At 31.8% G+C, this 22,945-nt stretch overlaps 2 protein-coding genes across 2 annotated transcripts in view; one reads left to right on the top strand and one right to left on the bottom strand.

Annotated features, from left to right (window-relative positions):
* Positions 1-1,843: 1,843 nt before the first annotated feature.
* The window catches only part of LOC114344638 (actin-binding Rho-activating protein), a 55,268-nt gene continuing 34,166 nt past the window's right edge, over positions 1,844-22,945 (bottom strand). The window contains exons 2-5 of the mRNA XM_028295465.2: positions 15,397-15,539; positions 14,723-14,894; positions 5,684-5,776; positions 1,844-3,406 (exon numbers count right to left, since the gene is read on the bottom strand). Of these exons, the coding sequence (XP_028151266.1) occupies positions 3,290-3,406; positions 5,684-5,776; positions 14,723-14,894; positions 15,397-15,539 (525 nt within the window). The 3' untranslated portion in view covers positions 1,844-3,289. The remainder of the gene's footprint in view (positions 3,407-5,683; positions 5,777-14,722; positions 14,895-15,396; positions 15,540-22,945) is intronic.
* Positions 5,511-22,945, top strand: part of LOC114335268 (uncharacterized) — a 511,010-nt gene continuing 493,575 nt past the window's right edge. The window contains exon 1 of the mRNA XM_050648408.1: positions 5,511-5,643. Within this exon, the coding sequence (XP_050504365.1) occupies positions 5,579-5,643 (65 nt within the window). The 5' untranslated portion in view covers positions 5,511-5,578. The remainder of the gene's footprint in view (positions 5,644-22,945) is intronic.

The following is a 22,945-nucleotide window of genomic DNA, read 5'->3' as shown; positions in this document are numbered from 1 at the left end:
GATGATGTAGTGTTAGTATATGAAATAGTAAAAGCGGCTTAGAACAAAAACTGGAAGAGTGGAAACAAGTTAATGAGGAAAGGTTTAAAATTTAGTAGGACAAAAACAGAGTATTTTGAATATTCATTTTAAGATGGAGTTACTACAAATCAAGTGATATCTTTCGATGGTGAAATGATTAAGCAAGAATTACTGATATGTGGCTGTGGGGTAGACGCTTAGGCATGACAAGTTGGTAAAGGGGATTCATATTGATATGATCCAAGATATACCTAATCTTTTTTTTATTTAACCTCCCAATTTATTTACAATCTGTAAAACAAGTTACAATGAGTATATTTTGTGACCACTAGTGTAGGTGGCTTGGAGAAAATGAGTCTGTAACCATTTTCTTTAAAGATACATATTTTACATAACTATAAAATTGTTTGTCTCTGGGAATTAGGGCACATAATTAAAATCTTGACTGGGTGTATTACGTCTAAGCCAGCGTCTCACTAGCTGTCTCATCAGGTTTCTCGCTAGTACATTAAGATGTTGTGTCAGTCTGTTTTCGTATATCTGAACCAAGTTACCAATTTCTTCTTTTACTGATGCAATTTCTATGTCGTGTCTAATAACATTATTTGCAACGTACCATGGGGCATTTGTAATTATTAGAAGAACCTTTGATTGGAACCACTCAAAAATTTCAATGTTGGAGTTTGATGCAGTACCCCAAAGTTGGATTCCGTAACTCCATGTTTAGGATTGCTTTGTAGACAAGTAGTTTATTTTTAATTGAAAGTGATGATTTGTAACCAATCAACCAGTATATATTGTTTAATTTGAGACTAAGTTTTTTACGCTTCATAAAAATGTATGTTCTCCAGTTTAATTTTTGGTTTAGGTGCATCCCGAGGTATTTGACTGTTGCTTTCCGTTTTAATTAGTGGTTGTTGATATATACAGTCGTGTTGTATATTTCAACTGTATATCAATCGTATTTACGATTTGTAAGGGTAATATGAACCGACTTTGTTTGATATGTTTGAAAACGCCACCGCTTTAGCCAAGTTTGCATTTTGTTGAGGCTAGTTTGCAGAAGTTGAGAAGCTCTCCGTGGGTCCTGATGTACTGACATCACTGCTGTGTCATCTGCATATGTAACTGTCGTGGTTTGAAAGTTTGTTGGTTAAGTCCGCTGTGTACAATAGGCACTGGCCCCCAAGACACTACCATGTGGGACTCTGGATGCAAATATAGTGACTTGCGCTTATCTTTATGTTGTACAAAAAAGTAACGGTTATGCAGGTAGGATTTTAAAATTACAAACTGAGTGAGAGGAAACATTTTTTTTTTAAATTTGTATAGAAGACCTGTGTGCCAGACTTCATCGAATGCTTGCAAGATGTCTAGAAAGGCGGCAGTACAGTATCTACATATTGTCTTCCAATGCTCGATTCACAGTTGTTCTATAATTGCATATTGGGATCTGAATCCAAACTGGTGGACAGGGATTAGTTCTTCGATCTGATAGGAGTGGTTGAATTCTTGAGAGTATCAGTTTCTCTAGGATCTTTGACACTATCGACAGTAAACTTTTGGGTCGATATGGTTTGACACCTTCCAGAGGCTTATCTGGTTTGGGAGATATAATCTTAAAGAGAAATGTAATTATTACAGTTAACCCCGCATTACGATAAAGGCAAGTAGAATGATGATGATTTGAAATTCAGTATCCAGAGAACATATTTATAATTTGAAAACTCTTTAAATTTTTTTCCTGGAAATTTTTGAGTCTTCTCTAGCTTCAGACAAGGTCGTATTAGTCTAAACTTCAGAAAAAAAAAAGAATAGCCTGCATGTTTTTATTTTTTATTTGTAAAAAGAAATGTTAACAACTATAAACTGGAAATACTGAATTTTTCATTTACATTACTTTACATAAAAAATATTGACATTTTCTAACATTTTCAATTTTCTTTCTCATTATCCCTTAAAACTAAACATATGTACAAATTAATTTATTTTATAATAATGACTAGATATTATAGTGATAAAACGGTACTTTCTTTTTGTATCTAACTCTTTTTTAATTGGATAATTACTTACATGTGAAATGTTATCAGAAAGATAGATCAGATTGCATTAGTTGATAAAACAGAAATTCCGAATTTGGTAATACCAAAGCATAGACAACGATTTATTATTTAAAATTTTTATATCTGTTGACATTGACACTTTATTTGAGCTTCAAGTTATGTAGTATTAATTGCACCACAATTCAGATACAGTAAAACCTGTCAGTAACGGCCACAAAAAATGAAAGAACTATTGGCCGATAGAGAAAGGTGGCCGGTATTGCCAGTTTTTGTAGTCTACATATAATTGGTTTGGGGAATTTTGAAACTGGCCGTTAGTACAGGTCTCCGGTTTTGGGTTTTGGCAGGTGACCGTTAACACAGGTTTGACTGTATTTCATAAAGTGTAGCTTGCCTGGGAGCTAACAGGGTAGGCTTTTAGGACCACTTCACAGGTCCGCCTTGGATCCAGGAAGAACGAAATATTGATCAATATTTTAGAAATAGTAAAAGGCTCCAGTTGTATGATACCTCAGTTTCATTATGTATTACTAAACTTTCCTTCTACCAAATTATCCATTTTAATTCTTAATTATCAGACTCACTTTGTGATCATCATCTTGGAGTTGGTTCTCCATTAAGCCTGATGCTGGCACAGTTGATATAATACAGATTTAGTATCGGTATTATTAAATCATTCGGCATTTAAAATAGAATTTACCTCATCTTCTTCCAGTTCACTTACTCAAAAGCCTTACTATGTATGCATCAGTGAAGCACAGATAAAGCTTGTGGTGTTAACTCTACAATATGCATAATTGCTACCTGAATCCCTACTCCCTTAATGTAGGCCTCAGAACCGGCATGTGTTTCTCATCTGCTTTGCTAGGTTTGGGGTATGGTCATCTATTATAGAGTGAAAATCATTCTAATGGATAATCAAGTACCTATGTCAGATTCTTTCTCAAAAGTTGCGTGTTTTTGTTTTGGTAGATTGTCCATATTTTCCACTGTATTTTTCATCAAGAATAATAATGTCATATTTAAAAATAATACAATCTCCAAGATAAAAAGAAAGTAACTTTTATGAAATGCTACCGAATAAATAAATAGTATACTTATACAAATAAATGTAATGTGGAAAGATACTAGTTCTTAAAGAAATATGGTCCATTTTTTGGTTAAATGTTAGTGCTTAAGTAAATTAAAATTTTATTTATAATCTACTACATTTCTCCAGTCTCCTTCAGTGCCTTTGTCGCAGTCGCGATCCTCTCTTTTAAGAAGGTTCTGATTTCACTGATTGGTTTAACAAGTATGATTGGTACATGATCGTCTTGTCTCTGAAATAAAAATAATAATGAGCAAATACGTGACTTCGTTATGAAGGAATCTTTTGGAAAAATGTACTCTTTACAAGCGAGTGATGAGCCAAATCTTAAACAGTTAATGTTAAAATATACCTAAACATTAGCTTAAACATAGAATAACTAATCACAATGAATACTTCCAAGTACATATTTAGAATACAATTTCAAAAGCCATATTTATTTAAAAATATGAATTTTTAACTTGTTTGTTTTTCATATAATACATATGAATCGGGGAAAATGCAAAACAAAAAAGTAGAAAGTTGACAATAAAAGAAGAAATACATGGATTTATTGACTACAAGGTAAGAGCTAATGAGACATAAAATCAAGCAGCTTTGCATCTTGCTACTAATATACCTGCATCATTAGATCCTGCATGTGATATTGAAATATCACAAACAAAAGATTTGGTGTATGCAAGAAGATCACATATATAATTCAAAGCCATGGAGTTGAGAAAAGCTGGACAATTAGAACCCCAGACAAAAGAACCTATACACCAAATTTGATTGAAATCTGACATCTCGTTCAAAAGTTATCGTGCTGTTAGTCACATATGTATAGTCGCCATTTTGAATGCCCGCCATTTTTGTAAAAGAAACAAAAACTAAGATGGCCTCATATCTACATTTGAACCTTTATATGATTAGTATATGAGGTCCAAATTATATGCTTCTACCATTAAATGCACAATAATTCTTATAATATTTGCACGAATCTGCCGCACATAGGTACCTACATGTGAAGATACGTTGCGCATATATTAAATGGTTATTAACATAACTAAAAAGTTCAAAATATTTCCTAAAAAATATTTTTACGCTCTTTTTATGGCGGTATTAATTTTTGGAAAAATTAGTACATACAGGGTGAAAGAATTGAAAAAAAAAACAACATATTTTTACATAAAAACCAGAAGAAACACAACTTCTTGTACACCGATTCTTCCGGTTCAAGACCTCGATCTTATACATAAAAAAATAACCTCTATACCAAATTTGGTTGAAATCTGACGTCTCGTTCAAAAGTTATCGTGCTATTAGTCCCGTTTAGTCGCCATTTTGAGTGCCCGCCATTTTTGTAAAAGGCAAAATCTGAGACGGCCTCATATCTAAATTTGAACCTTTATATGTGTAGTATATGTGGTCCAAATTATATACTTCTATCATTAAATGAACAATTGTTTCACATATCGGCTTCACTAATACACCTTTTTAAGATGAGGTTGTGAAAGTAGCTTTTAGGAACATAAAAATATACAGGGGGTGATTCATTAAAACTAAAGATCTGTATAGCTAAATTTATTTTTGTAAAGAGCCAATGTGAATTTAAAAGTTGACGTGTTCCAGTATTTTTTTAAATTGTATAAATAAGGACACAAATAATTTTATTCCATAAGTGGATTCCATACTTTATAATTTCAAAATTTCACCCTGTATTATTCTTAATATACCCTACATGATGTAGTTCGTTGAAATCAGTTTGTTAAGTAGCTTTTAAAAATATAAAAACATACTATTAAAAATAAACCTTAGGTACTCTGCTGGACTTGCATGAATCACCCTGTACATTTAAATTTATGTTTAAAGAGTGAAAATTTCCATTTAAAAATCAACGGATCCCAGCGTTTTTTTATAATTTTTTGAAACATGGGCAGAAATAATTTTATTCCATACTTGCCTTCCACACTGTATACATATATGTACATAAGAAAACAAAAACAATAAAGCTGGAATATTATCACATTACAGCAGTTAACAATATGAGAAAAGGAAGAAGAGAAAAATTATCGAATCTTACAAATAATTTGTTGTGAGTAGTAATCATAGATATAATAACCTGTAGATTAGGCTAGCTATGGGCCGCTCTGTGCATCGAGGTGTAACGCCGATATCAAGGACGCATTGGTCAATATTCATTTTGAATGGTCTAGCCATCTGTATCCGTCATATGAGCGGTATCGCTTAGTAAAAAGAGATAGATAGATCTCCGATAGACTCCAGCACGTTACGCTGTTTTGCTCAGTATGCCTTGTCTACGGTTAACATATCTCTGGTAGTAATACACTTATTTCAAAGCCTTCTTGGTTTTCGTGTTCAGAGGTAGATTAAATTGTTTAACAAAAACAGTTTTTCATAAGAAATGAATATTGAATCTATTGTGATTAGTGACGATGAAGGTACCGCTTCAGGAGGCTTCACTGAGAGGTAATATTTATTATTATTATTTAATTACGTAGGTACTTACTTGAAACAAACATTCTCCTTCGAAGTCAACTAAGTTGTATTTACGTGCCCTAAGTAAAATACCAACTACTTTGTCGGAAATTGCTGTGTATATCTGAAAGTAAAAAAGAGTTTAATTTAACCTTTTAAAAAACTATAAAGAAATAAATTGACAGCTGGAGTAGTCTGCTTAAGAACTGCGTTTTTTATTAACGAATAATTAATATTAGGTACAAAATAAACAAATTGTTAATTCAATTAAAAAAAAGGCCAAAAATATCTTTTTTGTTCCACTATTCATTTTATTTGTCTAAAAATTTAATTTTAATTTTAAAGGGTTTTGTAGATATTATGGTTTAAGTGCTTCTATCTATTCAGATTAGTACATACTCAAAGAACCATAATCGTATTACCAAAAAAGTAGTTCAGTATGACGAACCCACAAAATCTATATTTGTTTTGACACGATTCAAGCTATACATATTTCATATTATAACATCTATATTTCGTTTTTGTTGTCTTCCTCTTCTGTGACCAATGGGTCTCAGTGGCAGATCTGAGGTGAGAGAAAATGGGCAAATTTACCCCCCTAACAAGGTAAAAAATTAAGAAAAAAATTGTTGAAACATAAAAATATATTAGATGACATGAAACTTAAACCATAGACAGACAAATTCAACCCCATAAACTATTAGGAAAATTAATGCACATAAGATATTATTTATATGTGTTTTATGTAGTTTGAGTTTATCTTTTTTATGTCTTTTGATTGGTGTTTCATTGGAAGTTCCCATCCTAATGAAATTTCCCCTCCCAGGGCAAATGTGTAGGTCTATCGAGGAACGTTTTTTGTTGTGTCAGTTTGTTCCATTCGCATGCTCTTCCAACCTCAGACGTCTATCTTAACGTAACGTATTTTACGATATCTGGTTCCAGGTATATCCTATAAAGTTTGAAGTTGTATGATCTCGATACGTCATTGTCAATTGCCATTCGCCGCTCTATATATGCGGCTTAGTACAAGTAGGTATTATACAAGTCGCAAAAACCGCCAAGGTCAGACCGATCGAAAACTTTGGTTATGCGACGTTGTCAGATCAATCAGGTTTCAAAGGTTCTTCGGATTTCTGTTGGTTACCTATTTCATAGTAAAATTTCCTTTTGCTTCATCCTGCGTAGATTTTAGAACATAATTTCACGAGATTATAAACTTAGTGCACTATTTTTCATGACACGTGAAATATCATGTTTATTAAAAACATATTAAAAGTAATCTAAATAAACAACTATTCGACGAATTTATCTGGCAATGTCGCAAAACTAATGATTGCGTGCACAATATGCATTTTAAATGGATGTTTACTCTTTGCACTAACGCGTTCAACTGAAGTCCCCTCTCCTTCATTTGCTATCTGAGTGACCTTCGCAGTTTCAGATATTTCTGTAGAATTAAGTATACTTTTCTTTCAAAATATTATTAACATATTTGCGCATTATTTTTTCTTATAGTCCATGTTTGTGAACCTTTATTGTTGTGAAGACATTTAATACTTTATGTTCCTCGACATACTTGAGGATTTAAAAGGAGATTATACACCTATTGGTCGTATAAAGTCTGCGGTTGATTTCTGCGGTGGTGTTAATTTCAGTGTGGACGAGTGCTCCCAGATATACAGTAAATTCGTTAACTGCATCGATGCCGTCGTTTTCTATAAAAAGTGGCCGTAGGATTTATGGTTGCGTACTTATTTCCATGTATTTTGTTTTATTGGTGTATACTAATTAGTCCAATAACACTAGTTTACAACCAATTTGCGTTTAGAATGCAAAATGCTGTGTTTTGTTCATTTTTGCTCTCTGAATATGATTATGATGGTAAAAAGTTCATAACACGTAAGATTTTTGAGTTATGATTAAAAAAAATGAGTTGTGATTTTATGTTATGATTATTTTACAATTTTTTTTAAAACAGTCATTTGTAATATATTGGGGCGTGATCTTATCAAATTAACGTTTTTCCTAAAAATTATGCATAATTTGACAACACTGGGATATCTAATGTCTACGAATAACACATTAACATTTAAATAAAGAATAAATCAAAGGTAGTCCTTAATCAGTAAACCAACCTATTTAAACTTTAAAGCCCGGTATTTTATGTCTCGATTAACAGCCGGTTAGTTAACCGGGGTTTAATCGGGTTTAATTTAATTATAAATAAGTATAATAATAAAATTGTAATTGCATTTATTACAACGCAAGAGACCCTAAAGAGGTCCCGATTAAACCTCGGTTAACTAACCCGCTGTTAACCGAGACATAAAGTACCGAGCCTTATAGTTCTAAACCATTTTAACGACTGTTACTCCTGTATGACAAAAGTGTCTGGGTTTTCACGGAAGAGCAAGCATAAAATTGAATACCCAGATATTAATTACCTCAGCAATAAAATCGGTTTTTCATGGAGAAGATTTACCAGTTCCAGGACCTCGGCAAATTGGGAGAAAGATTTGGAAATGTGTGGTGATAAAAGTGAACCTGATGATGTATCAGAAAAGACTGATTCTTATTTTCCCGAAAACGACGAAAAAGCACCTTATTGCATCCAACAAGCCGAATTACATGATTTAGTTCGAGACCTTCACTTGTAATGTACATATTATGTGACATATATGTTACTAGTCGAGGAAATGAAGCATTTTGGCTCGCAATTTTTTCGTCCAGCATGGATTTACTTGAAATTTTCACAGAATGTAGGGAATAGTCCAAGGATCATTTTCTATATCATGCTGCTGTACGCTAAAACCTTGGGGGTAGTTGACACCCCATCTCGGGGGTGGGAATTTTTTATTACATTTTAACTATGTAAATCGATGTAAACTATGATTTTAAGAAAAAAATGTTTTTTACATTTTCTTCGTAAAACTAATATTTTTCGAGTTATTCGTGGTTGAATGTAACAGTTTTTCGACGAAAAAATCGACTTTTTAGAGGGTTTTTTGAGAATAACTCGAAAAATATGCATCTAATCAAAAAAACTGTAGGTATCAAAATTGTATCTTTTAGTAACACAAACGAAACTGTTTTTCTATAATATTTTTACGACCAATACAAACTGAGATACGGCATGTTAAAGGTTAGCTTTTTCGTCAAATGCATAATTTGAAATATTCAAAGCCAGATAACGGGAAAACTTTGCATTTTTCCAGGAAAACTTACATGATGTTTTTTAAAGCATACAATAAGATCTTTCAAAAAAAATAATAAAAAGTTTCTAGCATAAAAATTGAGCAATTTATGGTAAAAAATAAAGTCGGTACCTATTTTTCTCTTCGAAAAAACAGTGAAAATAACCCCCTACCTACCCTTATAACTAAAAATTGGTCTTCGCCTTTCTGTAATTCCTTTATATTTATACTATAAATACACCCAAGAAGTTTGACCTATTTAAAAGGCCTAATTTTAGAATAATTGGAGTTTAAAGAAAAATTGATTTTTTGCAATTTTGAATTTTGTATCATTTTCTTCAAAATATCTCCGAAAATACTGGAGATACGAAAAAAATGATAAATTACTAAATTGTAGCATTTTTAATAGCTAAAATTTCCTAATGCATATATTTTCATTACAGTGAACAGTTAGCGAGATATAGCTGTTTACAACATCTATTTACGAGCAAACATCCCCTTATTCGAGCCCTTTAAACCCACCTCAATTAAAAATTAAGGGATCTTACGGAATTTAATTTACACAGTATTATTACTCTTCAAAAATCCTACAAGACTGTAATTGAAAAAACTTTTTATCGCCAAAAATGAAGGAGCTATGTTTATAAAACTAATTTTTTTTTTCGAAAAATTTGAATAGTCCCCTTATATGTAGAGCATTTTAAATGTACCTATATAATACCACAGAGCCGGTTTGTATACTGGATGACTATTTGTCTGTATATTTTTATATATTTTTAAATTCGTATTTTTGTGTAAATAAATGTTTTTGTAATTCTTTAATTCTACTTTTTTTCTGTATAGATCTATTAAATTGTCTACTTTTAAAAATTGCAATATTATTAAGGGTGGTTTTTAAGGGTTGAAATATTATGATATTATATCCTAAAGCATAAAACAATCATTATTTAACCAGTCAAAACCAAATTTTACCTATATTAAAGTTTACAATATTTTTATATAATTTTTGACAATAAGGGTAGTTTACACCCCTAAAAATAATCAACGCCCTTTAGCATGATATAGAATATGAAGTAAAGGGTAAGATGATCCTAACCCCAAATTTTTATGTAAATTGATGCAAGCCGAAATTAATCTTTTAGGATAAGCAAACTTTTCATATATAGCTCCAACAAGGGTGGTGTTAAGGGTTGAAATATTGTGATATTATATCTTAAAGCACAAAACAATCATGTAACTAATAAGAAGCAAATGTTGACAATATAAAAGTTTAAAATGTTATTTTATAATTTTTTACAATTAGGGGTGGTTTTCACTCTTAAAAAACCAAAAGCGTACAACGGCTCAATATAGAAAATGAACGAGAGGGTGAAATGAGCCTAATCCCAAATTTTTGTACAAATCGATGCTGGACGAAAAAATTGCGAGGTTTTGCCATTTTTCCAGCTTCATTTCCTCGACTATACAGATTATGTACATATGTACATATATGTTATAATATGTACATACGGTATATATACATACAAGCATACATATGTGGCATATGTACATATGTGTCATACATTCTGTGATATGCTTAACCCTAACGCTTTGGTCACACGGGCGATTTTTTACGGCGCGATAATTGGTGGAGTAGGTAGTCAAACCAATGGGCGCCGTAAATTATCGCGCCGTAAAAAATCGCCCGTGTGGCCAAAGCCTTAGGTTCTAGATTACAATAATGGATTTTTTAAATGGAGTTTACTAGCCAGTAAAACTTATAATATTTAGGAACAGTAACTAGGAACTATCGTCGTTTTTTACGTAGCAGGATAACATGTGTGTTTGTGTTAATCCAAATAGTGTTATGGGAAAATTGGGATATGCACAAAATTGTGTACAAAAGACTTACTATAGTTTTTGTTTCTAGTTCTGAACTTATGTGTATATAGTATATAAGAATTTTTATAATAAACAGCAATATTTGATGCATTCTAAACTCCAAATCTAACATTTCACCTGACAAGATAATGTACGGTGGACGCCTACGCAGAAATGCGCGGCAATTTAAGAAGAAGATAACTCAAAATATATATGTGGTGGAACATTTTGGTGTTTGAATTCGCATTCAGGACGCTTTAAACCCCTCGGTACAGCCATTTTAACATCAGTCGCAACTTTTTTTCATTTATTTGTTGACTAGTGTAATTATTGTTGTAGCTGCTTGTTTTACTTCTACAACCGTCTCTCATACAGCGTTTTCCATTTTCCCAACAATGTTGATGTCATCAGCATAAGCAAAGATTTGCACTATTTGTTATATATTGACCCGGTAGTTGTGATTTGTGACAGATTTGTGAATTTAATATTTATTTAGTTTAAAAATAAAAAAAGATACTGAACTAGGCAACAATAAAAAAGTAGAAGAATAGGTATGTACCTACATCTATCTGTGGACTTCTAAGTGAATGGTATCTTTTTTGTCCTATTCATATTATTGTTTTTATTTTGTGTTTTATGTAAATTATTTTCAATGTGGCTAATTCTTTATTCTATGATTCCTGATGTTTTTACTTTTAATCCATTCCTTGCAGTATTATAAACCGCTCGTTATCATAAGCTCTTCTGATCCGTCTTTCGCGGGGGATCACACCGTATTTTCTTTTTTCTTGTTTCCTGCATATTGCTTCAAATGTTGTGCGATTTGGCCCGATTGGTGATTTAGCTCCATGGCTTTATATTTTCTATTTTTCTTGAGTTAGGTATCTTGATTCTGTTGATATTTTCTCTGGCTGATCTTCCTATCTGCACTTTGGTCTTCCTCTAGGTCTTTTAATTTTATAAAATCAATGGAAAAATTCCAATAGTTGGCTGTATACCATAGTTTAAAAAAAACTCATACAGAAGTAAAAACCTCAAGTTGTATACTGGTATAAAATGGTTTATTAAAAAACTTCATACAAAGTCATGCAAAACGTTTTCGTTCTAATTCAGAACATCTTCAGTGCCTAGAATGAAGTATTTCCATGTTAGTTGCAGGTAAAAAAGTTAAAATTGTTACTCTTAATTAGAAAAAACATGTGGAGAATACTTACATTCTGCTGAGTAGTTGAAACTAGCACACCAATTAGAGTGGTAACATTATAATATATGGATTACATGATATATTTAAATAAAATATGGTGAATACCAGTCGATGTTGAAGGATTAAAATAGTACATGCTTAAAGGGCAACATGCTTCCCTGTACAACCAACCTCAGTTGGTTTGTGCCCATTGAACTGGCAAATACCTAGTTTTTCGAGCAGGGAAGCATGTTGCCCTTTACGAATGGACTATTTTAATCCTTCAACATCGACTGGTATTCACCATATTTTAGTTAAATCTATCATGTAAACCATATATTATAATGTTACCACTCTAATTGGTGTGCTAATTTCAACTACTCAGCAGAATGCACTGAAGATGTTCTGAATTAGAACGAAAACGTTTTGCACGACTTTTTATGAAGTTTTTTAAAAAACCATTTTATACCAGTATACAACTTGAAGTTTTTACTTCTGTATGAGTTTTTTTTTTAAATTTTATATTTCCACTTTTATATGCTCAATATTAATTTATCTTCTTGGATTTTTTTTGGTTCAATTATTAGCATGTCATATTATCATGTCGTCAGCGTATCTTGTAATTTGTGTAGAGCTCTGTTTTTTAATCGATTCTTCCAGTGCTATGTTAAAAAGTGTAGTAGACAGGTTGTCACCATGTCGAACTTCTATTTCTATACAGTCCATCTAATTTACTTACCGTTCCACGTCATTATCTACGCCAGAGATCTAAGTTGACATAGTTGCCAAAGTATAAAAATAATCCTGAATCCATTTTAAATCAAATAGATCACATAATTATTGTAAACGTGGATTATACAACAAAACAAATTATTATTCAATGTAAATAAGTAAAAACTTAAGAAATAGAGAACAAGAATTAAGTTATAATCTTTTAAGATTTGCAGTGCAAGCGTTTTTTCACTGCATTGTTAATAATTAAAAAACGGCTCCGAACTCTTGGCATGACGTCGGTAGGTTTCTTTTAGGTCTGGATCCAGCGTATAAAATAAAAGCTGATTAATAGCAAGCTGAAAATTTGTTAATAGCTTAAGAGTGTCTAGTAGGACAAACTTTGATATATGGGAACACTGGAACATGGGAAGTTTTAATTGTGAAACAGGTTAAAAATTTTGAACGGTCAGACCACGAAAACGGCACATGTATTTTGCCGACAGAACAGACTTAAACTCTCCGAACAGAGATTAAACTCTCATGCAAAAATCAGACTGCTATTTATCACCAAATGGGCGTTTTAATGAGTGGAACATGTAGATTGTGTCAAATGACAGGAATTATGACAGGTGATAAATAGCAGTCTGATTTTTGCATAAGAGTTTAATCTCTGTTCGGAGACTTTAAGTCTATTCTGTCGGACAAAATAAATGTGCCGTTTTCGTGGTCTGACCGTTCCAAATTTTTAACCTGTTCCACAATTAAAACTGCCCCTGTTTTAGTGTTCCCATATATCAAAGTTTATCCGACTAGACACCCTTAAGCTATTAACAAATTTTCAGCTTGCTATTAATCACCTTTTTTTTCATACGCGGGATCCAGACCTATTGTATTATATCTACAATAACAACTAAAAAAGTTGTCAGATACCTCGATTATTCAAAGTCTTGATAAAATTAGGTGAAATTTATATTTTTATTGTAGAGGATCTTTTTATAGTAAAGTAAATAATAAAAACAGTAAATATAATAAAACAGATACTTACAGTAAAGAATATAAACAAATATGAAGTGTCATCACCGCAACTGTCAAATAAATGTTGCCAATTTATTCTAAAATGTCACCTTCGTTCGATTACACTTACAGTGTGATCCGAGCAAATGTGCTTCATAAAAACGCTTTATAATCCTTTTATACAAATTAAATGAAACATAATATTGTGTATTTCTTTAGGTTAACATTAATAGAAATCTTCAAATATTATTTCTACGCGTATATATTAAAATATGTCTACTGGCTGTAATTCCAGTGTACTCGGCAAAGTGATTCTAAAAAAGAACAAACCTACCGCCTAAATATTTCGTGTTGGTATCATGCGACGTCACAGGCTATGACGCGGATGAAGTGCAACGGTTAGTAAATTAGACGAAGTATATATTGAGAGTTTCTGTATTATTTTTCTTGTCTGGTATAGCTTCTGCTACAGAGTTTTCCCTTGCCATTTTTGCTAATCTAATCAGTTTTGTGGTATATTCATGTTTTGAATTTAGAGTAAGAGTTGGTGTCTATTGAAAGGGTCAAATTCTTGCTGTAAGTCTATAAACAGTAGATGTAAATTTATAATAAGTTGTTTTAGTAGGAGTAGGTCAATGGCGTCTATATAATAGCTGCTACTTTTCATTTTATGAAGCCTTATTGGTATTGTCTTAATGTATTTTCGGTATATTTATCTATTCTCGATCTCAAGATAATTGTGAATATTTTGTATGTCAGTAACATGATTCCTCTATAATTACTGGTATCACCTTTTTTATAGACCGTTATTATGTAACCCTTATATTTGCCCCATATTTTCCGAATTCCATATATTTTTTTTATTAGTTTGTTAATCCCGTAGGTACGTCAGTTCTTCTCCTCCATTTTTTTATTAATTCATTGTTGATTTCATCCGATTCTACTGCTCTTCCTGATTTCAACTTTTTCAATGTTTATTATAAGTTCTTTATTAGAAATATTAACATCTAAACATATTAGAACGTCCATCTTAATAAAAATTACATTTTAGAGTAAAGGTTTAAAATTTAATACCAAGTATAAAGTATGTACCTATACATACCGCAAAGAGTTCTCCAAAACTGATGACTATTCTAGGATCGTTTGGTTTTTCTTCTGGACTAAAAAGACGTTCACCACATTGAGATATAACTTCACATAATTCTAACATTTCTCTACTAACATGGATAGTAGCTTTAAATGCTCTGATTTCTGAGAGCGATCCTTTTGGAGGCCTGGAAAAAGACAAAAATGACATTAGCATAATATTTTCTTTATTTCTGGAATTAAAGAAGCATTGATAAATAACTAATAAATAAATTAGTTTGATGACCTGAATCATTCATTGTTCTTTTTTTTATCATGTTTCTTTCGGTCCTATTATTTTCTTCATTTCGTCTTTTAATTCTAGCAGATTTTCTTCTGAGCTTATTGTACTAGTGTTCAACCTAACTATAAACCACTCGGTTATATTGTTTCGGTATATGTTTTGTGCCTTCTAATATTATGTGCTATCGAATTTATTTGGGGTAAATTTCAGTCCCATTCCCTCCAGAATCCACAATTTAAATTCAGTTTAAGTAAGAGATCCTAAGAATCCTCTTCTTATCTGGAATAATATGTTTTGGAAATTCAGTATTTTATAATAGTCATTCTAGCCCAAGTTTGCACGAACAATAAAAAAGGTTTTGAAAAAAGAAAGCGTATATTACTGATTAAAAACATAAAGGTTCTTACTTTCCATATTCCTCTTTCGATATCGTTGGTCGGTGCAAACCTCCTGCTTGTTGTCCGTTTGAGAAGGGATTTACAGCTTGTCCTTGAATGTGTTTATCAGCTACTTTGTTAAAAAGAGCTACTTTGGATTTAAGAGGTGAGTCCTGAAACAAAAAAAGGCCAATTAAAAATCTATTTTATTCCCGATTCAGATTAAATCAAATAATGAGTTGAATCGAAGAAACTGTACAAAGTCTCAGAAAGTATGATTGGAGTTTTTTAATTTCGTGTAGGATCTACGTTGCTCAATAAATAAATATTTTTGACGCATTATGAATCGGTTGGTCATTAGTGCATATGTTAAAGCGTACTGGCCAGAGTACTCCTCCTTGTAGTATTCCGTTTGTTTGGGCACGGCACCTACTTGTTTTCACACAATTTGTGTTAACAGTATAATATGCGGCCATTAAATCAATGAATACCACTCCGGATTTTAATCCCTTTTGATATCCTTCCTCGATGTTCTGGGCAAGATTAAGTATTACATAATCTTCCTGTTTCATAGCCCGTTTAATATCTTTGTTCCGTTCAGCTTGAGTGTTGCACACAGAAGAGAGATAGAGCAGTATATTTTTGGGTCCTCTGGATCCTTTGCTTGTTTTAATTAAGGTATCACTTTAGATTGTCGCCATAGTTTTGAGATCTTAACCTGTGCCCAACATTAATTTAGGAGATTTAACAGTCATGTTTTCGAAAAACTACTCGTACTTTTAAGGATGTTATTTCTGATGACATCCAGACCTGCTGTTTTACCTATCTTAAATTCTGCAGTGGCGATGTCCAGTTCGTTCATTGTATACCTATTCCCGGTCAAATTTATCAGGTTCCAAATACTGACTTTTATTTTCAAACTGATTTAGGTGTTTTTATCCTTTACCCACTCTACGTGGGCTACTGTAAAAGTTGTCTAGCTATCTGATTTGGAGTTACCTGGACCTGGATGGATTGCAATGTTTTGTCTCCGACCAGACTGTTGGTTAATTTCCATGCATGCCTGCTATTGTATGTCACATTAGTATTTTCAACTGTCTGTATCCATGCTTTGCGTTTAGTTTCTGATAGTACCGCGACTGTTTTCGCCCGATTCAATCGTCGCGTCGTTAAAGATAGGGGGTTACCATCTATTAACTGGTCTTTCATGACATTACACCAGTTTGATTACCTTCACAAGTAGAGTCTGGCTTTGTGGATGTTAGGTATTATTCTAGTCTCTCTGAAAATTGCTGCCAATTGGTTTTCTTAAACTTAAAACCTCTCCTGAATGGTATTATCTTTGAATAAACAGCTGCTCATGATGGGTGTGTGGGTTATGAGAATTTGAGATTAGGTCTTTTGACGCATATTCTTGACGTGCATATCCGTGACGAGTGTTGGCGATCATCATGGCAATCCTTATTTTATCTGCAACAGCGCGTATGTTTTGTTAAATCAGGTTCTGAGGTTCTTTAACCAGAATCTTCTTCTCTCCATATTTCTACTCTACCTCTACTCTTTCTAATAATTTCCCTTGCAGGATGGCTTCTGAAAGGGCATATCTGGATCTGAAAGGGCATAACATCTCCAAAGTATTGTAACTTTCGGGATGTGATGTGGTCAGTACCTCTCGGTTCTTCTTTATTTTTCTTAGGACCTCCTTATTTGTGACTCAGTCAATCCACGGGATTCTAAGTATTTTTGACGTTTAAGTTACTAATATAACTGAAGACATAAGTGGATAAAGGTCATATGTCACAAAATAATGTTTTTGAGTAATGAGCATTTTAGCGTCTTTTGTTCCAAGTTAATTATTTGTTTTATAAATTTTCATTGCAATACTGTTTTAAACAGGTATCTGAAGGTACTTTTTTATGCTTTAAATTAAATTTTAAAAAAGTTACCTAAAGCCAAATATTTCAAATTTTGTGGACATATTACCTTTATCCAAATAGTAAGTAGTAGAAAATTCTCCATATTTACACATTTGACGTGGATAAAGGTATGATGTCCAAACGCATTCTGGACATAATACCTTTATCCACCACAATTCGGAAATCATTGTGTGACATATTGCTTTAATACCTTCCTGTTATTTTTATTTTGCTAAAAATAGGTTATTTTAAAATTTAACAGGTTAAACAGCATATTACAAGACCAAAAAGCTAACAAAACAATTTTCTCAAAAAATGTGACATATGACCTTTATCAACTTATCTCTTCAACTAGCAAAGTATGATGTAATATGAGATCAATTAGGTACGTATTTAATTTGATTTGTATACCGCTTTTGTTTCTTTTGACGTGTTTACTTTTGACTATTAATATAGCTACATTACAGAGAGCTCTTCTATGCCACCACGGATCCTTCCAAATGCTCTTTTTCTGTAGCCGTTTTCCGTCTCTTACTACTTAGTAAATATGTTCCAGTTATTTTAGAGGTACAGGAAACTCACCTTTCAAAATCAAAATTTAATAAAACTCGTTTACAGCTAACATCTGCAGAAAAGCCCATAAATAATTCCTTGGTTCAAAAATCTACTACTTATTTGATATTGACCCCTGACAATGTTGTAAGTTGACATTGAAACTAAAATAATAATTGTAAAAAGATTTTGGTGGCTTTGGCGGATGTGGGTATGTTGCTGTTGGACCGTAGCCAAAACCATTTATTTGCGCGTTTTATTTAGACAGTGTCCTAGGTAATTTCTTTTTACCAAAATGAAAAGAATGGTTGATATTTAGAGAATATATTTCATCGCAACATTTGAAAAACATCTCATAAATTACGTGCCGATTTATTGATCGTGATAAGTAGATCAATATAAGTTAAAATACATTTATTTTGCCACTTTTTTAGCACTATTAATCATAACTAAGGTTTAGATAAACTTTTCAATATGTTTAACAATTGTTTGTCTTTTCATTTAGTTTTATTTGGCGTGCATTATCCAGTATTGCATTTCTAATTATAAGCAAAACGAAATCCGGAGATTTCCAAGAATCGGAGATCTAAAGATTTCGTACATTGGAAACAATTTTTGGTCACAACCCAAATCCGAGCTTTCTACAATTTACAAAGCAAACGGCGGTAAATGAATAGAAGGAATCTACAATATGCATTCCATGAAACGTTAATTATTTATCTAGGTAAAAATCCAACGAATTTGATTCCTATATTACTCAATTAATTTGTGAATAAATGAAGGTAAAGATAGTTAGTCCAGAGAAATAAGGATTTTCTCGGGACACTCAAAGATCCAGGTAGCTGACTACTTTTTTAGTTATTGTAGACCTATAGGATGATAACCTACCTGTTTCCTGCCTAGAGTTCGCGTCCGTTTTTTAATTATTAACAATTTAGTGCAAAATTCGCGATTTTTTTTCGATTTTTTGTACCCCATTCAAAAGCTAAATAGTTGAAATAAAAATACAAAATTTAATTTTTCAGAACATTGAAAAACCTTCAAAATGCCGGTTTTGAAAGTTAAAAAGTTAATTTGTAGCTACGCAATCTGAAAAATAAGTGAAAATCGTTATTTGTTAATAACTTTTACTAAAACTACCTTAGAACTTTAGTGCTTCAATCGAAGTTGGGTATTGGGGTACTTAACAAACCCTCAAAATTTGAGACCGATCCATTAATTAGTTTAAGAGTTATTCTATTTGTTTATCCCAGAGACCTTTATTTTGCATTAATATAAGACAGAAAATAATGAAGATGGGGCAATTCTGAGTATTCCAAATGAAAATAGAAGAGTGTAGTATTAAAGTGTAGTATCAAAATGTATTAAAAAAAGATAAAACAATTAATTAATATAGTCACAAATTCTGTATAGTCAAAAATTTGTAGTTTATAAACATTTAGAATAAATAATTGGACGAAGGGAACCATTCTCGTTGGAACTTTACCGCGCTAAGCAAATGGGACGTAAATTATAAATTGTAAAATTCCCTCATCTTCCTTAGTCTCAGCATCCGTATGGCTTGCAAATTGTAGAAGCCTCAGATGTGTAACCAGAGAAGGTTCCCTTTGTTTTCAATGTGGTGAGATGTAGAGTAACATTACGTTGTTTTATATGCCATTAGAGTGAAAACTTTTGTATTTAGAATAACTTTAAAAATGTTGTCCGCAGAAACAATACTTTTATATATTCGAAAAGCTAGTATTTTAAAACGAATTTTCAAATAAAAAAAATTAGCCTGGGTTCATTTGGGACAAAGTTAGCCATGTGTTTTTTTAATTCACAGCTAATTTGTTTATAATAATTGAGAAATCTCATTAATGCCATTTTAAAGAATAAGATTTGTATTTTTTCATAAAAATTTTTCAGAAATATTGTACCTTCATCGCACCCTCTACGATTTTTCAAAAATTTAGTTCAAACGATTACTAGGGAGAAGCTACAAATCCACTGAGTTAAAATACCGAAAAAGCAATTTCATACTAATACAATTTTCTGTATCTCCGGATCAACTCAATGGATTTTGATCTTTCTTTTTAATTTGTATGTAATTTCCACGCACATTTTCAATATGCGATTTATTTATAAATTTATTAATTAATAAACAGTCTAATTTGTTTCAACAATTCTTGAAAAAATATTTTTTTTACAAAAATCTATTTTTTTAATCATAGTATCATTAATGATCATAGAAAAAGTGAAAGTACACTGTAATAAATAAATTATTTTTTCGACGACCGTTTAATAACATGCTCATTATACGCTATTTTTTCGTAGATAATAGCACCCATTACTGTACCCGTGAGTAATAATTCATTACTCACGGGCTTAAGTTAGATTCAAATGGCGCATGCCACTTTTAATATTAATCGTATATAAACTGCAAATAAAATTACTTAAACCTGTTTATTTAATACAATAATTATTGTAATTTATACCAATAAGGCACTTCCAAAAATTTTTAAAGGAATTTTAACAGTAACAATGTCAGTATATTTTTTACGTTTATATCTTGTTTACTAAAAATTTTGACGTTTATCATTTAATTTAGTGACAGTGACATTAGCGCATTTTGTTTATGTTAATTGGAATTTATAACTAATATTGTGTTTGGTTTTCAAGTTATATTGTGTTAAATATGTTATAACATATTATGTATACCTAGTTTATATTATTATTTAATTTTATTATTATTAATATTATTATATTATATTATAGTTAAATGTAAATATACATTATACATTATAACTATACATAGGATATGAAATAAGTCCACCGACAATAGTTACTTTCCTAACTAGTGCGGAAAGTGATACTTTCACGCACGAGACTGCCGTTGACCCGAATGACGTGATAGCGGAGTTCGGGCACGACGACGATATTGGTTTCCATGACGACGATTCAAAACCATTGTAACTGTCTACTAATTTGACTTTTAAATATTATGTCAAAATAATTTTATTTCATCGACATATCGCGTTAATTTCATTAAAACATCAACACCCATGTGGTAAGACCGCTCCCGTCTGAAAAAAATTTCTGATTCGGTTTCTTTGTGGATTCCTATTCAAAAATGTCCCCATTAAACAAATCTGAAGGGTGCCGGGCGGAATTTTTGGGCAAAATTGTTTAATAGTATATTGTGCAACAAGTGCAGAAAGGTACTAATTTCTCACGAGTTTGAAAAGTTGCGGTACGAGCGCAAGCGAGTGCCGCAATTCAAACGAGTGAGAAATTACCTTTCTGCACGTGTTTCACACTATACTTTTTCTACAAGCACAGTTTTTCCTAAAAATAAAAATCACAATTTCCAAACGACGATTAATTATAATAGGTACCTATGTGATAAATTTTAATCATCATGTTTTCTTGCTCTGGAACATATATTTTTAGATTCTTTGGATCAGTCTAAACAAGAAATGTATCTTGTAATTTTTCTCAGAAATTGATAGTTTTGGAGTTATAGGCGATTTAAAATCTGAAAAATGCGAAAATACGCATTTTCGGGGCTTAAAAACTCATATTTAAATTAGGATTTTTGAGGTTACCAGATACTTAGATTGAAGACTGAACATTCAGCTTCAAGATTCTGAAGAGTCATCGCGTCTAACTTTAATTTATACCGTTTGTTTTTTAATTGTTAAATATGCATGTTTATCCGATTTTCTTGCCGGTGCGGCGCGCTCCATTTCAAAAATCTCCTATTTTCACCCGAAAAATATTTTTCTAGATTCTTTGGGACATTCTAAATAAAATAAGTTTCTTGACATTTTTCTCAAAAGTTAATAGTTTTTAAGTCATAAGCGATTAAAAATCCTAAAAATGACAAAAAACGCATTTTCGGATTTTAAATCGCTTATAACTTTAAAACTATTAACTTTTGAGAAAAATATCAAGAAACTTATTTTATTTAGAATGTCCCAAAAAATCTAGAAAAAATATTTTTCGGAGGAAAATAGGAGATTTTTGAAACGGAGCGCGCCGCACCGGCAAAAAAATTGGATAAACACGCATATTTAACAATTAAAAAACAACAGTATAAATTAAAGATAGACGCGATCACTCTTCAGAATCTGGAAGCTGAATATTGAGTCTTCAATTTAAGTATCTGGGAACCTCAAAAATACTAATTTGAATATGAGTTTTTAAGTCTCGAAAATGCGTGTTTTCGCATTATTCAGATTTGAAATCGCCTATAACTCGAAAACTATCAATTTTTGAGAAAATTTACAAGATACCTTTATTGTTCAGAATCACCGACAAAACTCAAATATATATGTTTCGGAGCAAAAAAAAGTGATCTTTTGTATTTGTTTAAAAAAATTGTTTAAACAATTTCTGCCCAAAAATTCCGCCCGGCACCCTTCAGATTTGTTTAAAGGGGACATTTTTGAATAGGAATCCACAAAGAGACCGAATCAGAAATTTTTCCATACGGGAGCGGTCTCACCTAGGGATGGGAAAAACCTACCGGTTTAAACCTAAAACCGGTTTTTTTACTTCGCAATAACTGGTTTTACCGGTTGTTTTTTGTCCCGGTTATAACCGGTTTTTTCTTTTTAAAGCAAAACCGGTTATTAGGTTTTTACGGTGTTTAGGATTAGGTTAGGTATTATTTTGGATCCCAATCATAATTATTATTCTCAAGTAATTATTCCAAACAAAACCATAATTCAAATTTTATTTTATTTTATAAAATACAGAAGCAAACTGAAAGTGCAATCTCACATCAGCCAGAAACAATTATTAAGTTTTATTATAATATTTCCTGGAAAAGGTATTTGTAATCATAATATTTACATAAGAAGTGATCTGGTTGAATTAGACGCAAACATCATCTATTTTTCACACTTAACCTTGACATTGAAAGTGGGTGAATGACTTTTTCTGATTACCAAAAATAATGCTCTGACTATGAATATCGAATTACTGATTACGAATACGAATCTCCAAGAATTTCGCTACGTTTTCAAAACGATACACTTCTACAGGAAGTATTAAATGAGTTAAAATGTACCTATTCTACAAATATACAAACGTGTTAAAAGTAATACATGTTCTTTCGATAGTAC

Source organism: Diabrotica virgifera, chromosome 4, assembly GCF_917563875.1.
Source record: "Diabrotica virgifera virgifera chromosome 4, PGI_DIABVI_V3a".
NCBI classification, from domain to species: Eukaryota; Metazoa; Arthropoda; class Insecta; order Coleoptera; family Chrysomelidae; genus Diabrotica; species Diabrotica virgifera.
This window is presented reverse-complemented; position numbering and strand designations above follow the sequence as displayed.